Genomic DNA, 24,318 nt, shown 5'->3' on the forward strand with positions numbered 1-24,318 from the left:
TGGGGGTGGGGGTGGGTATCCAATATGTGAGGTGGATGTAGGAACCTTCTAGCGCCCTCAAGGGGGTGGGGGTGGGGGTGGGTATCCAATATGTGAGGTGGATGTAGGAACCTTCTAGCGCCCTCAAGGGGGGGTGGGGGGGGGGGGGGTGGGGGTGGGTATCCAATATGTGAGGTGGATGTAGAAACCTTGTAGCGCCCTCAAGGGGTGGGGGTGGGGGTGGGGGTGGGGGTGGGTATCCAATATGTGAGGTGGATGTAGGAACCTTCTAGCGCCCTCAAGGGGGTGGGGGTGGGGGTGGGTATCCAATATGTGAGGTGGATGTAGGAACCTTCTAGCGCCCTCAAGGGGGGGGGGGGGTGGGGGTGGGTATCCAATATGTGAGGTGGATGTAGGAACCTTCTAGCGCCCTCAAGGGGGGGGGGGGGGTGGGGGTGGGTATCCAATATGTGAGGTGGATGTAGGAACCTTCTAGCGCCCTCAAGGGGTGGGGGTTGGGGGGTATCCAATATGTGAGGTGGATGTAGGAACCTTCTAGCGCCCTCAAGGGGGGGGGGGGGGGGGTATCCAATATGTGAGGCGGTTGTAGGAACCTTCTAGCGCCCTCAAGGGGGTGGGGGTGGGTATCCAATATGTGAGGTGGATGTAGAAACCTTGTAGCGCCCTCAAGGGGTGGGGGGGGGGGGGGTATCCAATATGTGAGGCGGTTGTAGGAACCTTCTAGCGCCCTCAAGGGGGGGGGGGGGTGGGGGTGGGTATCCAATATGTGAGGTGGATGTAGGAACCTTCTAGCGCCCTCAAGGGGGGGGGTGTGGGGGTGGGTATCCAATATGTGAGGTGGATGTAGGAACCTTCTAGCGCCCTCAAGGGGGGGGGGGGGTGGGGGTGGGTATCCAATATGTGAGGTGGATGTAGGAACCTTCTAGCGCCCTCAAGGGGGTGGGGGGTGGGGGGGGGTATCCAATATGTGAGGTGGATGTAGAAACCTTGTAGCGCCCTCAAGGGGGGGGGGGGGGGGGTATCCAATATGTGAGGCGGTTGTAGGAACCTTCTAGCGCCCTCAAGGGGTGGGGGTTGGGGGGTATCCAATATGTGAGGTGGATGTAGGAACCTTCTAGCGCCCTCAAGGGGTGGGGGTGGGGAATGGGTATCCAATATGTGAGGTGGATGTAGAAACCTTCTAGCGCCCTCAAGGGGGGGGGGGGGGGGGGGTATCCAATATGTGAGGTGGATGTAGGAACCTTCTAGCGCCCCCCGGCAGCTTGGTTTGTAACATGATAACTGGAATGCAAACAGATCCACTGGTCAGGGAACAAATTAAACCGCATTTATGCAGATACTAGCACCTAGATACCTGGGGTATATAAATATATAGTTTAAAAAAACATACGATCCTGCCTGCAACTCATGCCCTCCGAGCCTCGCTTTCAAATCTGGAGTTCCGAAATGTGAAAAAAGACAGTCACTGAGGTTTTTAATATAGCCTTCGATCACGTGGTATCACGAGCCGCGTGACTGCGTTTCTTTACATACTGTCTCGGGCCCATTGTCGCGGATCATTAGAACTGGTTGAAGCTGAGGACCTACAACATGTTGGCGATGGCTGTCACCTCGTACAGGTAGGTTCCGACTGATATGTGTTACCTTTACTGTTTTACTGTTCACAGTTTAACGCGTAAATGTGATAAATGTGTAAACTGATTCTATCACTGGATCAGCACGACAGAACTTTTTACATTGTGGTTGCATTGTGTGGATAATACGCCGCGGGTTCACCAAGCACATGTGCTATAGTTAGTTACGGTTGATCAATAATCAGCATCTATTGAACAAACATAGAAGGGAGCTCGTTCTTACTGAACATACGACGTCATATGAACCTTTGCTTTTTGAACGTGCGTATCGACTACATGTATGGTGGGGTCTGGGTCTAATTAGTCGTTTTCTTGTCATAAGAGGCCTAGGGGTCAACTGGATAGGATGGTCACGTGGTCATGCTTTGATGAATGCTGATCATCGTATCCTACGGCTGTGGAATTGCTCATAATAACTGTTCTGTCTTTACGCATGATGTAAAGTGGGAGTATGTCGAAACAAACATTTATTCATGTGTAAAACTTCAACAGTTTGGCTGTGTGCGGCATTAAACAAACAAACAAACAAACAAACAAACAAACCAAGTAATGATTATGATTATTTTATCATACATAACGTGACATCTAGCCGGGATGACAGAGAATAACTATTTACAGTTAACTACGTTTATAGCGAACACTCTTATAACGAACTGACCGATATAACGAATTTATTTTTTAGTCTCGGCATTTGTTGCATATATGCTGTATACATGCTTATAACGAACGAACTACGGTTATTACGAACTAAAATTAGTGGTCCCTTTGAGTTCGTTATAACCGTAGTTTACTGTACAACAATAAAAACTACAAGTCATTCTTCAATTACATTACAATGAAAGGGTATGCCAGGACCATAACCTCTAATGATATGAATTATATTTAGGGCCTTGCGGATAACAAAGGCGGTAAAGTTACCGGCTGATTTTCACGATACGCGTTATGTGAATGAGACTGCTGCTTTTAAAGAATGCTTTGTATTCGTTGTTTCAAACCATCTCGGTGTATGTTGATTCCCATGTTTAATAATCGGATATCATCCAATACAGTAAACTACGGTTATAACGAACACGCTTATAACGAACTGACGGATGTAACGAACTACTTTTTTGGTCCCGATAATTAGCTGTATTATGCTGTATATATGCTTATAACGAACTACGGTTATAACGAACTAAAATTAGTGGTCCCTTTGAGTTCGTTATAACCGTACTTTACTGTACTTTAAAATATGCACAGTGTATATATGTGCCCTACAAAGTACTTGAAGAGGCAGTTAGTTTCGTTATGGTCAGTTGTTGGGGGAATGTTATCAATCCAGACATCAGTAATTATAGTATTTACAGTTATTTTAAATCGTCGACTTACAAAGTTATCAGATGTTGAGCATTGTTGTATGAATTTGAGATATTTGATATGGAACAAGTTTCTAATAGCAGAGATGGAATGATTAGAACAACGCATATTACTCCTACAAATCAATTTCAATATTGTTGTTCATGGAACAAGTTTGATACGGCAGAGATGGAATGTGAGATCTAATGAGTGAGTGAGTATGGTTTTACGCCGCTTTTAGCAATATTCCAGCAATATCACGGCGGGGGACACCAGAAATGGGCTTCACACATTGTACCCATGTCGGGAATCGAACCCGGGTCTTTGGCGTGGCGAGCGAACGCTTTAACCACTAGGCTACCCTACCGCCCCCTGAGATCTAATGTGTTTTCTCCAACTAATCTATTTCAATATCTCTGTTTGAATGAAATATTTACAACTTTAGCTGATTTTTACAAATTTAGTTTGTTTGTTATGTTAGTTTGTTGTGTACCGCTATTGTATAACCAGGAGCGCTATTGTATGTACCAGTGGGTCGACCGGAGTGGACGCGGTTAACGTTGAACAGGATTTCAGCCATATCATTTTTGTTGTTGTTTTCTGCCGCAATCATCAATATTCAAGCTGTATGACGACGGTGAGCTAATAATCGCGTCTGGACCAGACAATCCAGTGATTAACATTATGATCATCGATCTATCTAATTGGAATACGATTACATGCATCAACCAATAGACTGGTCGCGTCTATAAAGGCAATGAAGGTCGATTACTTGTTATTTTTCCAAATCTCTATTACGAGTATCGATGTCAGGGTTGATATATGTTCTACTGATGACGGTCCTCTTCCAAAGCCATTTAGAGAGCCTGATAAAAGGTCATGAAGTTCAGGATACTTACATAATCTGTTATTGAGCACACCACGGTACAATTAATATCATCCTGCTTGTGTGATGCGTCTGTACGACATGGAATCCCTCGCATCTTCTGTTAAGCTCTCTGGGTACTAAAGCCTCTTGCCCACTCAACGAAAAAGTATATATAAGAAATATAGACCAAGTTCACTACTTCAACGGGAAGTCATACCTGCATCAGAATTGTCTGTACAGTAAAGTACGGTTATAACGAACTCAAAGGGACTACTAATTTTAGTTCGTTATAACCGTAGTTCGTTATAAGCATATATACAGCATAATACAGCTAATTATCGGGACCAAAAAAGTAGTTCGTTATATCCGTCAGTTCGTTATAAGCGTGTTCGTTATAACCGTAGTTTACTGTAATTAAGATATACAGTAAACTACGGTTATAACGAACACGCTTATAACGAACTAACGGATATAACGAACTAACTTTTTAGTCCCGACTATATACTGTAGTTTTGCTGTATATACGCTTATAACGAATTACGGTTATAACGAACTAAAATTAGTAGTCCCTTTGAGTTCGTTATAACCGTAGTTTACTGTACTCATTCGTATCAGAGCTAAAAATTACAGTTCAGTACATTTGCATATGCCTTTCTCGAAGTCTTCAATTCCTTATCTTTATCACATGACGCCTCTTGGTTGTGGCAGGATCCGAAGATCAATGGCTCGAATTCAAGGTCCGCTGTTGACCCTTTGTCATCACCATACTCAACTTGTGCCAATGTGTTAAACACCCTCGACGTGTGTCACCTGCAGCTGGAGTCTCACAGGTCGCGACTGGAGCAACGTCAATGGCGACGTTAACCCCAAACCGCTCACCAAATTGCATTGTAGTGGGCATTGGCATCCTTTTCCGTAAAACAGTGTAGCCACAGGTCGTAAACTTGCGCCCTAGTTTATGTATCATCTATCAATATGAGGAGTGGTCAAACAGTCTGGTCAGCCAGCACCTGTTGTCACATCACTTCACATCCGGGGCGGTCGGGTAGCCTTGTGGTTAAAGCGTTCGCTCGACACGCCGAAGACCCGGGTTCGATTCCCGACATGGTACAATGTGTGAAGCCCATTTCTGGTGTCCCCCGCCGTGATATTGCTGGAATATTGCTAAAAGCGGCGTAAAACCATACTCACTCACTCACACACTTCACTCCCGGTTGGGGGACACGTCTGGAACATAATCTTGATCATAACGAACACCCTGTTGGGAGTCTACGTCTAATTGCGTCATCTTTGACTTTTCAGATGAAGCAACCTTTATAAACCCTGCCGAGAGTTTAGGAATGACTTTGTCATTGCCGACATTTAAGGAACAACAAAATTAATAAGCACCACTGCGGCCATATTCGTAAACAAATATCGTGAAATATATTAGTGAATGATATTATATAATAATGGACTATTTATTAAGTCTTTACCTGTGAACACAAAAATAGAAATCAACTTCGACTAAAAGGTATCTATCACATGCATTTTCTTCGGTCAAGAAAATCGGTGTCCATATAAGAAGAAGCGCAGATTCGTGATTTTTAAAATAAATAATGTTTGAGGCCAAACGCTTCCTTCACCTTAAATGTGAAAACTGACATGAAGGATTAATTATCTGTCACGTGTTGTTTTGAATTTTTGACGAGTTCTGAAATCGACCCATCTATGCCCCCACTTTATATGCCCGTCATATTCTTTACAAGGTTAGTTGAAAAGAGTCTTGTTACAACGAACTATGCAAACAGTCCTCGGCTCTTATAGTATGGCCTTACAAAGTTAGTGACCTGTGACAGCCTCCTCGTCCTCGACCCCAGCTTAGACTGTGACTATCTTCAGCGCATTCCACAACAAACGTTCAGTGACACACACATATCCCTACCCGGACAATAGATGAAAAAACTGCTTGTCACTCTGACTTCTCACTGTACATTGTATCATTATTACTATACTCAACAACAAAAGTTCCTGTGACACCAATATTTCAGTGTATTTTTCAAACAAGTAAGGTTTGGTTTTCAATATTGTAGTACATGTATAGAATCAAGTCACAAAAACGCAACTGCAACAGAAAAGCATGCATTCCATGCAAAAGTTGACTTTTATGCAAGCCCCATGCCTTTCACTACCCTAGAATGGGTATAAAAACATGTGCGTTAACGGGATTCCATATACATTGTTTAGCATCGTGCTGACAACAACCACTCAGAAAAACAACAAAATTACGCAATTATTCAACATTACGAAATGCCACGCCTGTCCGAAAATGAGCGTCTGCGAGGCATTGGTCATCTTCCCGAGGCACGAGCGTTAACTGACTTTACAAGTCCAGTTTCCACACTTGCCGAACTAGGCTGGGATTATGGAGTTACATTTTGGTTGGGCTAACGAGTCTATGCATAGTCCAATCAATATCGCGCACCGAAATCGAAATCCGGTTCGTAAACTGTCACGCAGAGTTCGGTCGATTGCAGGATTTGCAAAGCATGTGCATCGCCAACTTGTTGTCAACAGATAATTTCCAAATCTTTTCATATTTTTAATCAAGGTGCTCACGTGATTTGTGATGTACTTCGCGAAGTAAGAACCGTTTTATCACAAAATAGATCCTGATGGTCGATCAGATCGTCTTGACTGAGCGCCACCATTTTTTTAAAGCAAATGCATGTGATACGAGAGGTGGAATCTGATTGGTCCATATGGGAGAGGCATAGAATGGACATAACTCGTAAAAGCCACTGGTGGCGCTACGATCGAGCCCAGGAATTCCACTCAAGTTCGGCGAGGGTGGAAACTGGACTTTTATAGTCAGTTAACTCTCTTGCCTCGGGAAGATGGCCATTGGTATGCAGCAGGATCGAGTCAACGTGATGTTGCAAGACAATTTAACGTCTTTAATTTAACGTTAGCAACAGACGAATGCAGTCAGAGACCATCCTGGGAGTGGCAGGCCACGCATAACCAATAATCGACAAGACAACTGGATTCGAACAACATACATACGAAATCGATTCCAGCCAGAAGTAACTGCAAGAAGCATCCCTGGCCTTCGACGAATATCTTCATAAACCGTATGTCGCCGCCTCAGATGTGAAGGGATTGTCGTCAGAAGACCCGCCAGACGTCCCATTTTGACAGGAAACCAGCCTCAAGCACGTCTATAGTTGTGCAGACAGCGTCTACGCTGGACGGCCATGCAGTGGGGACACGTTCTATTTACTGACGAGTCTCGTTTTCACCTCAGCCACAGCGATGAACGGATTCGAGTGTACCGACGTCGAGGTGAACGTTACGTCAATCATTGTGTCGTGGAAGAAGATCGGTTTGGGGGCGGCAGCGTTATGGTTTGGGTGGGATTACAGCGAGACAGAGGACCCATTTGAAAGTGGTAGATAAATCTCAATGGACAGCGCTACCGCGACGAGATCATCGGCCCTGTTGTTCTACCGTTTTTGCGTCGTCATGGCCAAGGCATTATCAACCACTATCGCTCTTCATCACGGATCTCTCCCTTTCTATCACATATCTCTACCTCTCTATCACAGATCTCTCCCTCTCTATCACAGATCTCTCCCTCTCTATCACAGATCTCTCCCTCTTTATCACGGATCTCTCCCTCTCTATCACAGATCTCTCCCTCTCTATCACAGATCTCTACCTCTCTATCACAGATCTCTCCCTCTCTATCACGGGTCTCTCCCTCTCTTTCACAGATCTCTCCCTCTCTATCACAGATCTCTACCTCTCTATCACAGATCTCTCCCTCTCTATCACGGATCACTCCCTCTCTATCACATATCTCTACCTCTCTATCACGGATCTCTCCCTCTCTATCACGGATCACTCCCTCTCTGTCACAGATCTCTCCCTCTCTATCACGGATCTCTCCCTCTCTATCACGGATCTCTCCCTCTCTATCACGGATCTCTCTCTCTCTATCACAGATCTCTCCCTCTCTATCACAGATCTCTCCCTCTGTATCATGGGTCTCTCCCTCTCTATCACAGATCTCTCCCTCTCTATCACGGATCTCTCCCTCTTTATCATGGATCTCTCCCTCTCAATCACGGAGGGGCGGTCGGGTAGCCTGGTGGTTAAAGCGTTCGCTCGTCACGCCGAAGAACCGGGTTCGATTCCCGACATGGGTACAATGTGTGAAGCCCATTTCTGGTGTCCCCCGCCGTGATATTGCTGGAATATTGCTAAAAGCGGCGTAAAACCATACTCACTCACTCACTCACTCTCTATCACGGATCTCTCCCTCTCTATCACGGATTTTCTCTCTATCACAGATCTCTCCCTCTCTATCACGGATCTCTCCCTCTGTATCATGGGTCTCTCCCTCTCTATCACAGATCTCTCCCTCTCTATCACGGATCTCTCCCTCTCTATCACGGATCTCTCCCTCTTTATCACAGATCTCTCCCTCTGTATCATGGGTCTCTCCCTCTCTATCACAAATCTCTCCCTCTCTATCACGGATCTCTCCCTCTTTATCATGGATCTCTCCCTCTCTATCACGGAGGGGCGGTCGGGTAGCCTGGTGGTTAAAGCGTTCGCTCGTCCAGCCGAAGACCCGGGTTCGATTCCCGACATGGGTACAATGTGTGAAGCCCATTTCTGGTGTCCCCCGCCGTGATATTGCTGGAATATTGCTAAAAGCGGCGTAAAACCATACTCACTCACTCACTCACTCTCTATCACGGATCTCTCCCTCTCTATCACGGATCTCTCCCTCTCTATCACGGATCTCTCCCTCTCTATCACGGATCTCTCTCTCTATCACAGATCTCTCCCTCTCTATCACGGATCTCTCCCTCTGTATCATGGGTCTCTCCCTCTCTATCACAGATCTCTCCCTCTCTATCACGGATCTCTCCCTCTCTATCACAGATCTCTCCCTCTCTATCACGGATCTCTCCCTCTCTATCACAGATCTCTCCCTCTCTATCACGGATCTCTCCCTCTCTATCACAGAACTCTCCCTCTCTATCACGGATCTCTCCCTCTTTATCATAGATCCCGGCTCTCTATCACGGATCTCTCCCTCTCTATCACGGATCTCTCCCTCTCTATAACAGATCTCCCTCTCTATCACAGATCTCTCCCTCTCTATCACGAATATATCTCTCTCTATCACAAATCTCTCCCTCTCTATCACGAATATATCTCTCTCTATCACGGATCTCTCCCTCTTTATCATGGATCCCGCCCTCTCTATCACGGATCTCTCCCTCTCTATAACAGATCTCTCCCTCTCCATCACGGATCTCTCCGTCTCTATCACGAATATATCTCTCTCTATCTCGGATCTCTCCCGCTCTATCACGGATCTCTCCCTCTCTATCACGGATCCCTCCCTCTCTATCACGGATCTCTCCCTCTCTATCACGGATCTCTCCCTCTCTATCACGGATCTCTCCCTCTCTATCACAGATCTCTACCTCTCTATCACAGATCTCTCCCTCTCTAGCACGGATCTCTCCTTCTCTATCACGGATCTCTAACTCTCTATCACGGGTCTCTCCCTCTCTATCACAGATCTCTCCCTCTCTATCACAGATCTCTCCTTCTCTATCACAGATCTCTCCCTCTCTATCACGGGTCTCTCCCTCTCTATCACAGATCTCTCCCTCTCTATAACGGATCCCACCTTCTCTATCACAGATCTCTCCCTCTCTATCACGGATCTCTAACTCTCTATCACGGGTCTCTCCCTCTCTTTCACAGATCTCTCCCTCTCTATCACAGATCTCTCCTTCTCTATCACATATCTCTCCCTCTCTATCACAGATCTCTCCCTCTCTATCACGGGTCTCTCCCTCTCTATCACAGATCTCTCCCTCTCTATAACGGATCCCACCTTCTCTATCACAGATCTCTCCCTCTCTATCACAGATCTCTCCCTCTCTATCACAGATCTCTACCTCTCTATCACAGATCTCTCCCTCTCTATCATGGATCTCTCCCTCTCTACCACGGATCTCTACCTCTCTATCACGGGTCTCTCCCTCTCCAGCACGGATCTCTCCCTCTGTATCACAGATCTCTCCCTCTCTATCACAGATCTCTACCTCTCTATCACAGGTCCCTCCCTCTCTGTCATGGATCTCTCCCTCTGTTTCGTAGATCTAAAGTCCACCTCAAATATTGAATTCAAACGATGGCTTACCAGGCTAAATCTTGATTTGAACAAATCTGCCACCTTATTCACTGGCTATGCTTAACCATAGGTCGATATTTAACAACAGGTGTCCCAACAGGTGTCCCATGACTGACGATATATGATTGACCTAGCTATACATGATATACATTTTACTGTGTTTCCTGTTTTCAGATGGGCACTATTCTTCGTGACGCTGCTGCACACGGGCTCAGGGTACGCTCCCTACCGAGATAAAATACCCAACGGTCACAATGTCCCCAGCCCCTGCAAGCCCGGGGAGACGTGGGCAGGGGTGGGGCACAAGCTGATGGCAGGGGGCGGGGTCAGGAACACCTTCGGACAGGATTTTGCAGACAGTGGCAGGGTGAGTGCAAGTTGTGGATAAAGTCCGACCATTTGATATTGGGGATGGGGTTGGGTTGGGTTGGGTTGGGCTGGTTGGGGTGGGTGGGTGGGGATGATGGACGGGTGAGGGGATAATGGGTGGGTGGGGGATGATATTAAATTGACGGCCCCTAAGGCATGTATGATAGTCACAACTGTTCCATAAACTTCATTCTCAAGTATAAATTCCATCCTCATGCTCCCGTTCGACTCGAAATGCACCGCTTTACAAACTAATGTGACGTCATATATACATCCACATTTGATGGTTGACCTCGTCTCGGTGCGTCGAGTCAGGTTTATATTTTTTTTTTACTTTCCTGTTACCTATTTTAAAGATTTTATTAATCCCAAATATCGTTTGTCAATGTGTTCAGAGAATACAATTATGCTGATGTTGACATAATTTCAGATTATGTGGTATATATTCATAGAACTATTTTTCGTTGCGTAACTGAGTGGGGAAACGGATGTGACCGAGACCCGGCAAATAGCGACAAAATAACCTTGTTGCAATGTTCATCCGCGAGACCAGAGAACTTTAAATTTAAGCAAACCTTGTTACGATATTATTCGGCGAGACCAATAAACTACAAATTATGAAATTATAAGAACTGAGCGTCAATTTTGGATGGGTTCATTTGTAATCCAAGCAATAAAACACCCAGTAAAAACGTTTTTTTCACCCCAGGAATGGACAAGAGCGTTGTGTGAGAAAGATTCGGACAGTGACGGATTGACCAATGGTCAGGAACTGGGCGACCCCAACTGTACCTGGTCTCAGGGAATGACAAACCCCACCGGTTCAACGCTATCCCACCCAGGTGAGTGTGAGATGTGTCACATGACCTAGTTAAGGGGGTTGAAACCTACCTTGAATCCCGAACACTATCCAATTTGTAACTCTCATTGCTCACCCCTGAATCCCGAATACTACTTAACACAAATAGCATAAGTATTGAGAAAAGGGTGTGATTCGATGTTAAATTTCCCCCAAAATTTCGAAAAATGAAAACATTATGAAACATATTAAGTACACAATTAAGTTGTTTCAAATCTCCGTACCCCAGGTGTGTGTGACCCCTGGAACGACCCCAAGTGTCTGGCCAGAGACGAGAGTTGGGTACTGACGGCCTGTCAGTCTTCGGACTTCACCTGCAACGGCATCAATGACGTCAGTACGTATCCTTCCCACTGTATGGCGGGGAATCAAGTCATACTTGTGTGTGGATACCCGCTCGAGTATATGCCCACCCACTCTGGAAGGAATAAGTAATGTCCATGCCACCCATTTGTTGTTAAGTTGATGCGATGATTATTTTTACCCATAATATAACATGCTTGAGACTGACTGTGGACCCTATTCCACAGAGAGGTGTTGTTGCTTCATCGATGGCAGCTATATTTCTTTAACCCAGATTATGATATTCGTAGTTTACAACCGCATCACTGAGCGGAGTGTTCTACAGGGTTATGTACCTTGGTCCAACCAAGATCTGCTTTCGTTGATTCTTATCAACACTCCAACACACACTGGTATACCTAGTCAGTCAGTTCCATACCTGTTCTCGTTGGTTTCACAAAAGTCGTGCACCATCGTTTTATTTCGGTAAAACGCTTGAGGCTCACAACTGTTAACTAATATTGCCTGGTATTTTGTTTTGAGATCAGATATTTTTTCAGCTACAGCTATCAAATCAGATATCTAAAACGGTGAGCCCCGAATTTTTGATTAAGAAATACACCTTGTAGCAATGTGATTTTTTGCGGAAAGCATTTTCTTTTATTAACAACCTGAAGCATAATTATTTTTTTCAAGTCCCAATCTCGTGCATCCGAGCACCCGGTTACAGATACCCCCCATTACTGACTTGTACACCCGTGAACCCGGTTACAGATACCTCCCCTTACTCACTTGTACATCTGAGTACCCGGTTACAGATACCTCCCCTTACTCACTTGTACATCTGAGTACCCGGTTACAGATACCTCCCCTTACTCACTTGTACATCCGTGCACCCGGTTACAGATACCTCCCCTTACTCACTTGTACATCCGAGCACCCGGTTACAGATACCTCCCCTTACTCACTTGTACATCCGAGCACCCGGTTACAGATACCTCCCCTTACTCACTTGTACATCTGAGTACCCGGTTAGAGATACCTCCCCTTACTGAATTGTACATCTGAGTACCCGGTTACAGATACCTCCCCTTACTCACTTGTACATCTGAGTACCCGGTTACAGATACCTCCCCTTACTCACTTGTACATCTGAGTACCCGGTTACAGATACCTCCCCTTACTCACTTGTACATCTGAGTACCCGGTTACAGATACCTCCCCTTACTCACTTGTACATCTGAGTACCCGGTTACAGATACCTCCTCTTACTCACTTGTACATCCGAGCACCCGGTTACAGATACCTCCCCTTACTCACTTGTACATCCGGGCACCCGGTTACAGATACCTCCCCTTACTCACTTGTACATCCGAGCACCCGGTTACAGATACCTCCCCTTACTGACTTGTACATCTGAGTACCCGGTTACAGATACCTCCCCTTACTCACTTGTACATCTGAGTACCCGGTTACAGATACCTCCCCTTACTCACTTGTACATCTGAGTACCCGGTTACAGATACCTCCCCTTACTCACTTGTACATCTGAGTACCCGGTTACAGATACCTCCCCTTACTCACTTGTACATCCGAGCACCCGGTTACAGATACCTCCCCTTACTCACTTGTACATCCCTGCACCCGGTTACATATACATCCCCTTACTCACTTGTACATCCGAGCACCCGGTTACAGAAACCTCCCCTACTCACTTGTACATCTGAGTACCCGGTTACAGATACCTCCCCTTACTGACTTGTACATCTGAGTACCCGGTTACAGATACCTCCCCTTACTCACTTGTACATCTGAGTACCCGGTTACAGATACCTCCCCTTACTCACTTGTACATCTGAGTACCCGGTTACAGATACCTCCCCTTACTCACTTGTACATCTGAGTACCCGGTTACAGATACCTCCTCTTACTCACTTGTACATCTGAGTACCCGGTTACAGATACCTCCCCTTACTCACTTGTACATCTGAGTACCCGATTACAGATACCTCCCCTTACTCACTTGTACATCTGAGTACCCGGTTACAGATACCTCCCCTTACTCACTTGTACATCTGAGTACCCGGTTACAGATACCTCCCCTTACTCACTTGTACATCTGAGTACCCGGTTACAGATACCTCCCCTTACTCACTTGTACATCTGAGTACCCGGTTACAGATACCTCCCCTTACTCACTTGTACATCTGAGTACCCGGTTACAGATACCTCCCCTTACTCACTTGTACATCTGAGTACCCGGTTACAGATACCTCCCCTTACTCACTTGTACATCTGAGTACCCGGTTACAGATACCCCCCCTTACTCACTTGTACATCCGTGCACCCGGTTACAGATACCTCCCCTTACTCACTTGTACATTTGAGTACCCGGTTACAAATACCTCTCCTCACCCAACTGTACATCCGGGCACCCGGTTACAGATAGTTCAACATTTCGAAACACACTGTGTAACATTAACAACAATTTCCATCTAGACGTGCGAAACATGGATTTGAAGATACCCAGGACTGCCGTACCACCAGCTGAAACAACCTACATGTGTCAAATTTTCTCCATCCCCAACGACACCGACTACCACATCATTGCCAGCAAGCCCATCATCGACAACGTCAACATCATGCACCACGCCGTCATCTTCGGCTGCACTGAAGGTAACAATAAAGTAAACCAGGTAATCAGAGTGAAAACTGTAGACATTCTCCCCGTGACAATGCGGGTTTGACAGATCCCAGCAACCTAACCTTGCCCAAATAACTATAACTATAGCATGTGGAGATGCCTTGAAAGATAGCCCCCCAGTTCACGTTTACCAACTGCTGCATCCACTCCGATCACACACACACACACACACACACACACACACACACACACACACGCACCCGCACACACGCACACGCAGACACACACGCACGCACACGCACACACGCACACAGAGGGAAACACACACACACACACACACACACACACACACACGCACACACGCACACGCACACAGAGGGAAACACACACACACAGAGGGAAACACACACGCATCAACACACATCAACACACACATCAACACACACATCAACACACACATCAACACACAGAAACACACACATCAACACACACATCAACACACACATCAACACGCAGAAACACACTCACAGGGAATCACACAGACACACACACACATCAACACACAGAGACACAGACACAGACACAGAGACACACAGAGAGACACACACACATAAAACACATTAAGATACATACATAGACACTCAGACACACCCATACACACACTGACACACATACACTTGTGTTCAAATACATACACACAGAATACACACACAGACACACTCACAAACACATAGAGAGATACACACACATAGACACATAGAGAAACACACAGACACACACACACAGACACACAAACAGACACACACAGAGAGACACAGACATACATAGATACACACGTGCACACACTGACACAAACACGCAGACACACCCATACACACACTGACACACTTACATACAAATGTTCACACACAGACACACACAGAACACACACAGACAGACACACTTAACACACACAGACAGACAGACACAAAAACACTGAGAGACACACCCAGAAACACACAAAAAGGCACACAGAGACAAGCACACAAACACACACACAGAAACACATACATACACATTTGCACACACACACTCACATAGACACAAGTGCATAGACAGACACAGAAATACACTCACACGCACACGCACACAGGCAGACACATACACACTTTTACAGACACATACATACATACACACACAGAAAAACAGAGAACACACACATACACACAAACACACATTAACACACAGAAACACGTAACGACACGAACACGGACACACAAACACGCAGACATACACATACACACACACACTGACACACTTACATACACATGTGTACACAGATAGACACACAGACCACACACAGACACACACAAACACAGAGAGAGGCACACACAGAGAGACACATACAGAAACACACACAGAACACACACACAAACACAAAGAGAGAGACACACACAGACACGCACACAGACAAACCGACACACACGGAGGACACATACACAAACACAGAAATAGAGACACATACAGAGACACACACAAAGACGCACACGGAGAACACACCGAGACATACACAGACACACACACATACACAGACAGACACTCATAGCGACACAGATACACAGAGAGAGACACACCGAGAGAGAGAGACACACACACAAACATACACACGCATACACACACAGAGACGAAGACACATATAGATACACCGAACACACATAGAAAGACACACACACAGAGTGAGAGACATATACGGAAACACACACAGGCACACACAAAGAGACACACAGAGAGAGAGAGAGAGAGAGAGAGAGAGAGAGAGAGAGAGAGAGAGAGAGCTACACACAGACAGACACACAAACATACACACGCATACACACACAGAGACGAAGACATATAGATACACCGAACACACATAGAAAGACACACACACAATAAAAGAGTGAGAGACACATACAGAGACACACTCAGATACACAAAGAGAAACACACAGAGAACGCACAGGCAGAGAGAGACACAGACAAACACACACAGACACACATAGCGACACACAGAGACACACATACATACACTCACAGAGAGACACACACAGAAACACACAAAGACACACACAAATAGATACACAGATACACACACAAACACAAAGACAAACACAGAAAAACAAAGAGACACACACACAGACACACATACATACACACGTGCGCACACATACACATACACACAGACACACACACATACACATAAGCACACACATATACACACACGTTCACATACAAACACACAGACACACACATACACTCACAGAGACACAAACAGACACATATCCACTCAAAGAGACACACACATAGATAGACACATTCACATAAATACACACACAGGCACACACACACAGGCAGGCAGACACATACACACACATTCACACATACATACAGACAGACACATGCACACACACATACACACGCGCACGCACGCACACACACAGACACACAGACACACGCAAAAGTTTTTTAAATTGTTCAACATCTGTTGGTATGACGCGACCGGGTGAATAAACCACCGACATTCCTGTTCAGGCGCTCTGGCCATGCAGGTGGTTCTTGATGAAGGAGGTTTGACCGTCTTCTCCTCTTTCAGACGAACCTGAATCCCTTGCCCCCTTTGCTTGCGGCATGCTTCCTGGTGGGAGCTGTCGGGCCGTCACAAGTATCTGGACACTGGGCAGTTCAGGTGACTGCATACACGAGTCGGTGGGATTCAGGATGGGGGTACACGGCTTCAAGAGGTTAGCTGTTCAGGTAAGTTGCAGCTGCTGCCATCAATTGATAGGATGGCCTCCTGATATTTATATGCAATACTTGAATGAGTAAGTGAGCTAAGATTACGCTGCTTTGAACAGCATTGCGGCTAAATCACGGCGTGCCAGGTCAACGTGGGAGAAGAGCTGGAAGTGGACCAGGTCGTTTACCACCATAGTGAAACCACTTCAATCACCTAAAATACAAATTTCAGACACAATAACAGATACTATAAACCTTTTCAATAATAATTGATGAAATGTATTAAGTTAATCCCTGGCGAATGCAGTCCTCCTATTGAAAGAACAAAGCCTTCTCAGAAGGGAACGTATATACCCGTTACCGTAAAAATACTAATAATTCACTTCAAATAGAAGTAATATATCCTTGCCTATAAAAACATTGAAAACAATATTGTGCAACACAAATGTATTCATATTTATATTTCGACCCAACCTTTTAGAGAAGCATAAATCGGTAGAACATAAAACACATATTGTAAACTGTTTCGTGCCGGGAGATTGGCGCTTTGTGACATATCCGGTTAAGGTGCGCATGCGTAACGTACTTAATTATGGAATGTAAGTAAACATGGATCTTTCCTTGAGGCGATAAAGCATAAACTGCTCTGCTGATATTAATTTTGGCCAAAACTATTTCACTTCACTATTTAACAACTGACAAACGATTCGACACTGAGAACCAATGAATGCCATGTTCAGTGTCATCCAATCGCAGCCTACAAGAACTTGGCCAATGCCTGCTTTTGTGCAGGTAGACCAGAGACCAGTCAAGTGTCATTCTTTCTAACTCATTCACACTTTTCACAGCTGCATTGGAACAATCCCGAAAAGAGGAGTGACTATTTCGACCAATCAGGAATGACGATCTACTTCACCCCGGTCCTGCGAACTTATGATGCAGGTATCCTGACAACTGGTCAAGAGAACCTGCTGATCCCACCTGGAGAGCCTAGTGTGAAGACCCTGGCCAGAATCCCCGGTGCATGTACCAACCGTTCCTTCACAGGGACAATCTATGTAACAGCAACCCTGAACCACATGCATTACCTGGGTATGTGCTGTTATATATAATAATGAAAATAGTAATACTGATAATACTAATGCTTCAGAAAAGGATGAAAATTACATCACCAATAGTAATATAAACAATGATGATAATAAGGAAGAGAATTTATGGATGTCAACTTCTTTATAATGAGGAACACAACGTTTCGGAGTATATCCTTTATGTATAGGATAAAACACGTCCGAGGGTAGTTATGATATTTAAAACCGCATCCCGAGGGATTTTCCGAGGGAAAGGGTTTTAAATAATAAAACAAATAAAAATATAACAACCCGAGGGGAAATGTTTTATCTTACTTATAAAACGATTTTGAACCTTAAAATGATCCCCAAAATAAATTTCAACCCACAAGTTAAGCCATGTCGCAAAAAGCATCGCGCGAACACAACTTGCACGTGCTAGTGACTGGAGTTAACCACGTGCTCTCTCAGTTGTATTCTGTCCTGCACTCAGAGAAGACGCGATGGACAGCGTAGACGAAATTTTCCACTGAAGCAGATATCGTTTCCATCTGGGATTTTATATATAAAATTCCGGGGACTCACATGACAAGAGATTTTAGGAGACTTAAAATCCCGACAGAACAATAGGATGACGTCACTAGATGTTAATAACACCTGATGAAGAAGTAAGCATATACTCCGAAACGTTGTGTTCCTCATAATAAAGAAGTTGACATCCGTAAATTCCTTATGTGTATCACTTCTAAATGCCTTTCATAGACTTAATAATGATAATGTTTACAACAACAGCACTAGTGTAATAATAGTGATAAGAACGATGACCATCATAAAAATAACGTTATCAGCAACAAACACAATGTTATAATAGTAACAAAAATATTGATAACAAAGCCTCCATATTAAAAAAGGAGTACGAGGGTAAATAGAACAGTTTGTGTAATGTGAGGTTTCAATGCGCGTATGAAGAGTGAGTGAGTTGGGTTTAACGCCGCTTTTAACAGTATTCCAGTTATATCACGGCGTGTCAGCTTAATGTGGGAGGAAAGCCCGAAGTGATGCAGGTCTCAGACGTTTACCACTTCGGTGAAACCCACGAGCACGGGTATGGTGCTGACAAACCTAGAAACATAATCTGGGCGAACCGGGATTCGAACCCACAATCATAGGTTTCTGGCGTGCCCAAGGGACGCAACTCTGCACAGCGAATCGCGGCGCCTTAGACGACTGGGCCAACCGTGCCCCCCGCGTATGAAGAACAGCATCTCTTGTAAAACACAATACCCCGGTACAGACTGATAACTGTATCTGTTTTCGAGATGTCAACCAGAGAAGTAGTGAGAGAAAATGGGAAAATGGAGAAGCTTAAGAGACAAGCTGTTATTAAGAAAATGAAAAGAGCATGTCACCAAAGAAAATACACGATAGAACTTCATGATCTCATAATAGTGGTGCGGACTTTACCACAAAACATAACAAAGGACGCATCCTTTTCTCTGGGGATTTCCGATTGAATAATACATGAAAGATATCTGCCTATCACTGAAGCACAGTAAACTACGGTTACAACGAACTCAAAGGGACCACTTATTTTAGTTCGTAATAACCGTAGTTCGTTATAAGCATATATACAGCATATATACAACAAATGGACTAAAAAATACGTTCGTTATATCGGTCAGTTCGTAATAAGCGTGTTCGTTATAACCGTAGTTTACTGTAGTTCAAATGTTATGTTGAAAAGTAAAGTAGACATATAAACAGAATAAACGCGATCTTCACTGATAACTCTCTTCACTCTCTTTCAACCTGCTGAATATATTAGGCTACACCATACCGCATCACTAATCCCCTCACTATAACCAAAGACTTCACGCTTGTTTTGTCCTTGTGACTTAGTTTCGAATACAAATTATGTGTCTTGAATCTACGTTTTAAATATTTCAAGAGATTTGTTTGTAATTTGTTTTGACGAACATATTATGTAGTACTTTCAGAAACTACTAATAAATATTTGTGATGTTTGTCATTCTGATTGTACCTCCATAGGGGGCAGGGGTGGTGGCCCAGTCGTTTAAGGTGCTGCAATTCGCTGTGAAGAGTTGCGGCCCTTTGGCGTGTAAGGAACCTATGATCGTGGGTTCGAGTCCCAGTTCGAGCAGATTATGTTTCTAGGTTTGTCAGCACCCTACCCGTGCTCGTGAGGTTTACCAAAGTGGCAAACGTCTGAGACCTGCATCACTTCGGAATTTCCCTCCACATCAGGCGAACATATATATATCTAATACATCTGATACACTGTTCAAAATGGCTTTAAAGCCAACTCACTCATTTATGTGCTAATTTGTAAATCGTCAGGAATCTCCCAATCTCTGGAGCTGTACAGGAATGGCGTCAAAGTCCGAGATGTTGCAAGTGACCCTAAATATAACTATGACAATCCATTATTTCACAAGTAAGTGATCACACGTATGACCAGTAATTTAACTCTTTCAGATAATTAGTATAAAAAAGTTAACACAGTGAAATGAAACCTCCTTAATGCACACTGTAGAGTGCCTATTAGTTCGTCCGGTTTAACAGTTATCCGGAATAACGGGTCTTCGTTTCAGAGGAGGTTTCCCCTTTAATGGCAAGTTAAGGCTCCAATGTTTGTTTGGGGCTTTCTTCACATTACCTTGTACTTTTATATTAAAGCGTCGACCGTAAGTGTAAGTCGCTGTTTGGGATAAAGCTAATAGCACACATGAATATAAATACCAAACACTGCTTTCGCGAACACCTCCAGTGATCCAGTCATACAATTTTCACCACCATTTCATCACAATATAAATGATATTGTTGATTGTAAATGTTTTATGCACAGATTCAGTGACCCCATTGAGATCCGACCTGGTGACGAGCTGAGGACGCATTGTGAGTTCGCATCCTCCAAGAAGTCTACGACAACAATGTTCGGTGCTGCGACGTCCGACGAGATGTGCTACAGTTTCATCACCTACTACCCTCAACAGAACTCCAACAGACCATTCCTCACCAACTTCAAGAGTATTCCGTACTGCATGCTTGGCATTGAGGACACGTACGAAGGTTGTGCTTGGAAGACGATTTTAACCGACCCCGAATTATTGCAGCTGTATGGCCTTGTGGACACCAATTGCAACTTGTTTGAGAAGTGTTCGCCGGCATGTTACAACGCCATTCAGACAACAAAGCAGCACAAATGTTTCCAGGGCGATATACGGAAATATAACATCTATAAACTGTTAAGGATCACGGACACGGTCACGTTTCTCATGAAGTTACGGTCGTGTGAGTGTGAAGACGTTGCACCCTCCTCAGCACCCCCTACAGCCCCCGACGCAGTCTCCAAGCCTGACAACAGCACCTGTGACTGGGCAGGCTTATATGTTCCATCGGTTGGAAACCCACTCGACACCATCTTCATCAACGTCACTGGCAGTTGTGCTGCTACGGGCGACTGTCTCCAGGAGTGCGTGCCTGCTGTCAGGGCTGCGAGGGAACATCCGTGCTTCCAGGGAGCGGAGTGGGAACACGGACGGCGCTACCTCTATGAAAGATCAAACTACAAGACTCTGGAGTTTCTCTTGGACTTTGAATCCTGTAATTGCGAGTTGGGGATCGCTGCTACACCTGCTACAACACCTACTACTGAACCTGCTACTACACCTACTACTGAACCTGCAACTTCACCTACTACTGAATCTGATACGAAACCTACAACGGGTGCATTTTCATTTCAGTATAGTTATCATCACTTTGTTCTGATAACAATCATATCCGTCTTCTGTGTTCTTGCTTCGTGAAGAGATACGATGAACCAACTCGATATACCTGTACAGAGATCCGGTGACTAAACAAATGAGGTTATCTATCCAGATCTCTTTCCGATGCCATGCCTTCTATTTCCTATTTCATGACATTCTCCAAATGCTGGTTGTTTACGTAAACAAGCGTTGCTTCACATTAACTGTGTAATACACATAATGACGTGCATACATCGTGTTTTATATATTACTATAACGTTGTAACCACCCTCTTGTCAACTGCTGTTGTTACTGTAACTTCTTTCTCCTACCACTACAACTACTGCTACTGTTACAACTACTACTACCCCTACTGCTGCTGCTGTTACTACATATTCTACTCCAACTGCTACAGTTACTACAACTTCTACACTTCTTCCTCCCACCACTACAGATACTATTGCCACAACTACTCCTACTACTCCTACTGCTGCTGCTGTTACTACATATTCTTCTCAAACTGCTACTGTTACTACAACTACCACTATTCTTCCTCCCACCCCTACAACTACTATTGCCACAACTACTCCTACTACTCCTACTGCTGCTGCTGCTGTTACTACATATTCTTCTCAAACTGCTACTGTTACTACAACTACTACTATTCTTCCTCCCACCACTACAAATACTATTGCTACAACTACTCCTACTGCTACTGTTACTACAACTTCTACTGCTGCTGCTGCTGCTGTTACTACATATTCTTCTCAAACTGCTACTGTTACTACAACTACTACTATTCTTCCTCCCACCACTACAAATACTATTGCTACAACTACTCCTACTGCTACTGTTACTACAACTTCTACTGCTGCTGCTGCTGCTGTTACTACATATTCTTCTCAAACTGCTACTGGTACTACAACTACTCCAGCCACTACTCCAAATGCTATAAGTTTTACTCCTCTTTCTCGTCCTATTACTACTAAGTCTACTATTTCTGCGACTACAACATCTCCTACTACTACGGGTACAACAACAACTACTACCACCTCTACTATTATATTTTGTAATAAACATAATGACTTACATGTATGGTGTTTTCGTAGTAACTATGACGTTGCCACTACCTACTTGTGATTTGAGATTCGCCACACTCGCGATTTGCTTGTCCTGGACGGGCAAAGGGACGTAACTCCGTACATTATGCATGCTGACAGTCATGATACCTGACTAAATTAAATGAGGTGTCACCATGACCCTGGTCATGCAGCTGGAACATTGCTGAGTGCGGTGTTAAAAACACAAAACAAACTGGAACATGTGCTGCAAGTCATGAAAAGGAATTGAAAAAAACATGAGGTGAGTATGTTTCGTATATACTCAGAAATATCTTAAACGTTTCCAAATTCGAAGAGGTCTTATATTCTAGTAATAGTTGTATGATAATAATGAACGAATTGGGAACACATTACAACCGGTGATAAAGTATGACAGTAGATGTTGTGACCGCCAACGATTTTGAAGGACGATAGGGAAAGATGGGAAATTTCAAAGTTGACGATTTTGGATGAGTAGTGCGTAATACCGCCACGATTTTTCCAACATTTCATTCACCCGACGAGCCATACTGCATATGAATCTCCCAATGGCGAATTAAGGGCGTCTGTCCCACTCTTTCTGCAGTGCCTGGTCTAGATGAATCCTATCTATATCAGCCAATCCCATCAAAATCAGCTAACCCCATCTACCACCAATATCAGCCATCCCATTTGTATCAGCTAATCCCATCCATATCAACTAATCACATCAATATCAGCTAAAGGTTCTTTGATCGGGGTTTCACTATTCAAGGTCTTGGTCAAGCATTCCAAAAGACATGTAGAGCTATATTTCCATTGTAACTAAACTTATGTCCGATGCAATTCTCTGTCTTGACTTCTAACATGTCTTCCCGTGTTTTTTCAGGTGAACCTTTGACTTGCCTTTGCGGGTGTTTGTGACGGGTGCTACCGGTGGAGCAGGATTTCGCCAGTACCTGGTATAATCACTGATAGTGTTTTATAAACACATGCTCATCAAATAGTCTGAATCGTACAATCGACTCTTCTTTCAGCAGAGAGTTCTTATCAATATGGAAATGGGTTTTGTCGCTTTTATTTAGCAAATACTAAATTTACTTTTGGAATATCTTACATTATTATAAACATATCTCATGTAAAACAGGCATCATATGACAAACGCCAATACCAACCACAGACTTTTTTCATATTCACTATCCATTGCGTGCGATCAAAATCATCGTGCTTCAATATATATATACCAGAGTTTGAAATCACTCTCGCTAAAAAACAACAAAACATACATGCATGAAGTAAAGTGTTTTGAGAAGATCAATATATCAACATAATCAACACTGAAAATGACAATCATACCGCGACCGAGAATGACGTCAGAGCCCCCCAAAGTTGGGTGTGGTACAAAACTCGAGCTTTCAGAATCATGTACAATAGGCAGAGTACATAAACAATCGCT

General features: G+C 44.3%; 1 protein-coding gene across 1 annotated transcript; it reads left to right on the plus strand.

Annotated features, from left to right (window-relative positions):
• Window positions 1-1,524: 1,524 nt before the first annotated feature.
• LOC124152415 lies at window positions 1,525-22,874 on the plus strand. Its single transcript, XM_046525348.2, has 9 exons — window positions 1,525-1,619; window positions 10,217-10,409; window positions 11,121-11,253; window positions 11,500-11,607; window positions 14,052-14,228; window positions 16,807-16,967; window positions 17,798-18,041; window positions 20,375-20,471; window positions 20,883-22,874. Exons 1-9 carry the CDS (start codon window positions 1,591-1,593, stop codon window positions 21,841-21,843), a joined length of 2,103 nt encoding a protein of 700 aa, XP_046381304.1. The 5' UTR covers window positions 1,525-1,590; the 3' UTR covers window positions 21,844-22,874.
• The last annotated feature ends 1,444 nt before the right edge of the window (window positions 22,875-24,318 follow it).

Source organism: Haliotis rufescens, unplaced genomic scaffold, assembly GCF_023055435.1.
Source record: "Haliotis rufescens isolate VD_foot unplaced genomic scaffold, xgHalRufe1.0.p SCAF_8, whole genome shotgun sequence".
NCBI lineage: Eukaryota > Metazoa > Mollusca > Gastropoda > Lepetellida > Haliotidae > Haliotis > Haliotis rufescens.

Excerpts from the sequence above, each read along its gene's own strand:
- LOC124152415 (XM_046525348.2), top strand. The coding sequence starts at position 1,591 with ATGTTGGCGATGGCTGTCACCTCGTACAG. Across the intron at positions 1,620-10,216 it reads ATGGCTGTCACCTCGTACAG|ATGGGCACTATTCTTCGTGA; the intron begins GTAGGTTCCGAC and ends TCCTGTTTTCAG. Across the intron at positions 18,042-20,374 it reads GAACCACATGCATTACCTGG|GAATCTCCCAATCTCTGGAG; the intron begins GTATGTGCTGTT and ends GTAAATCGTCAG.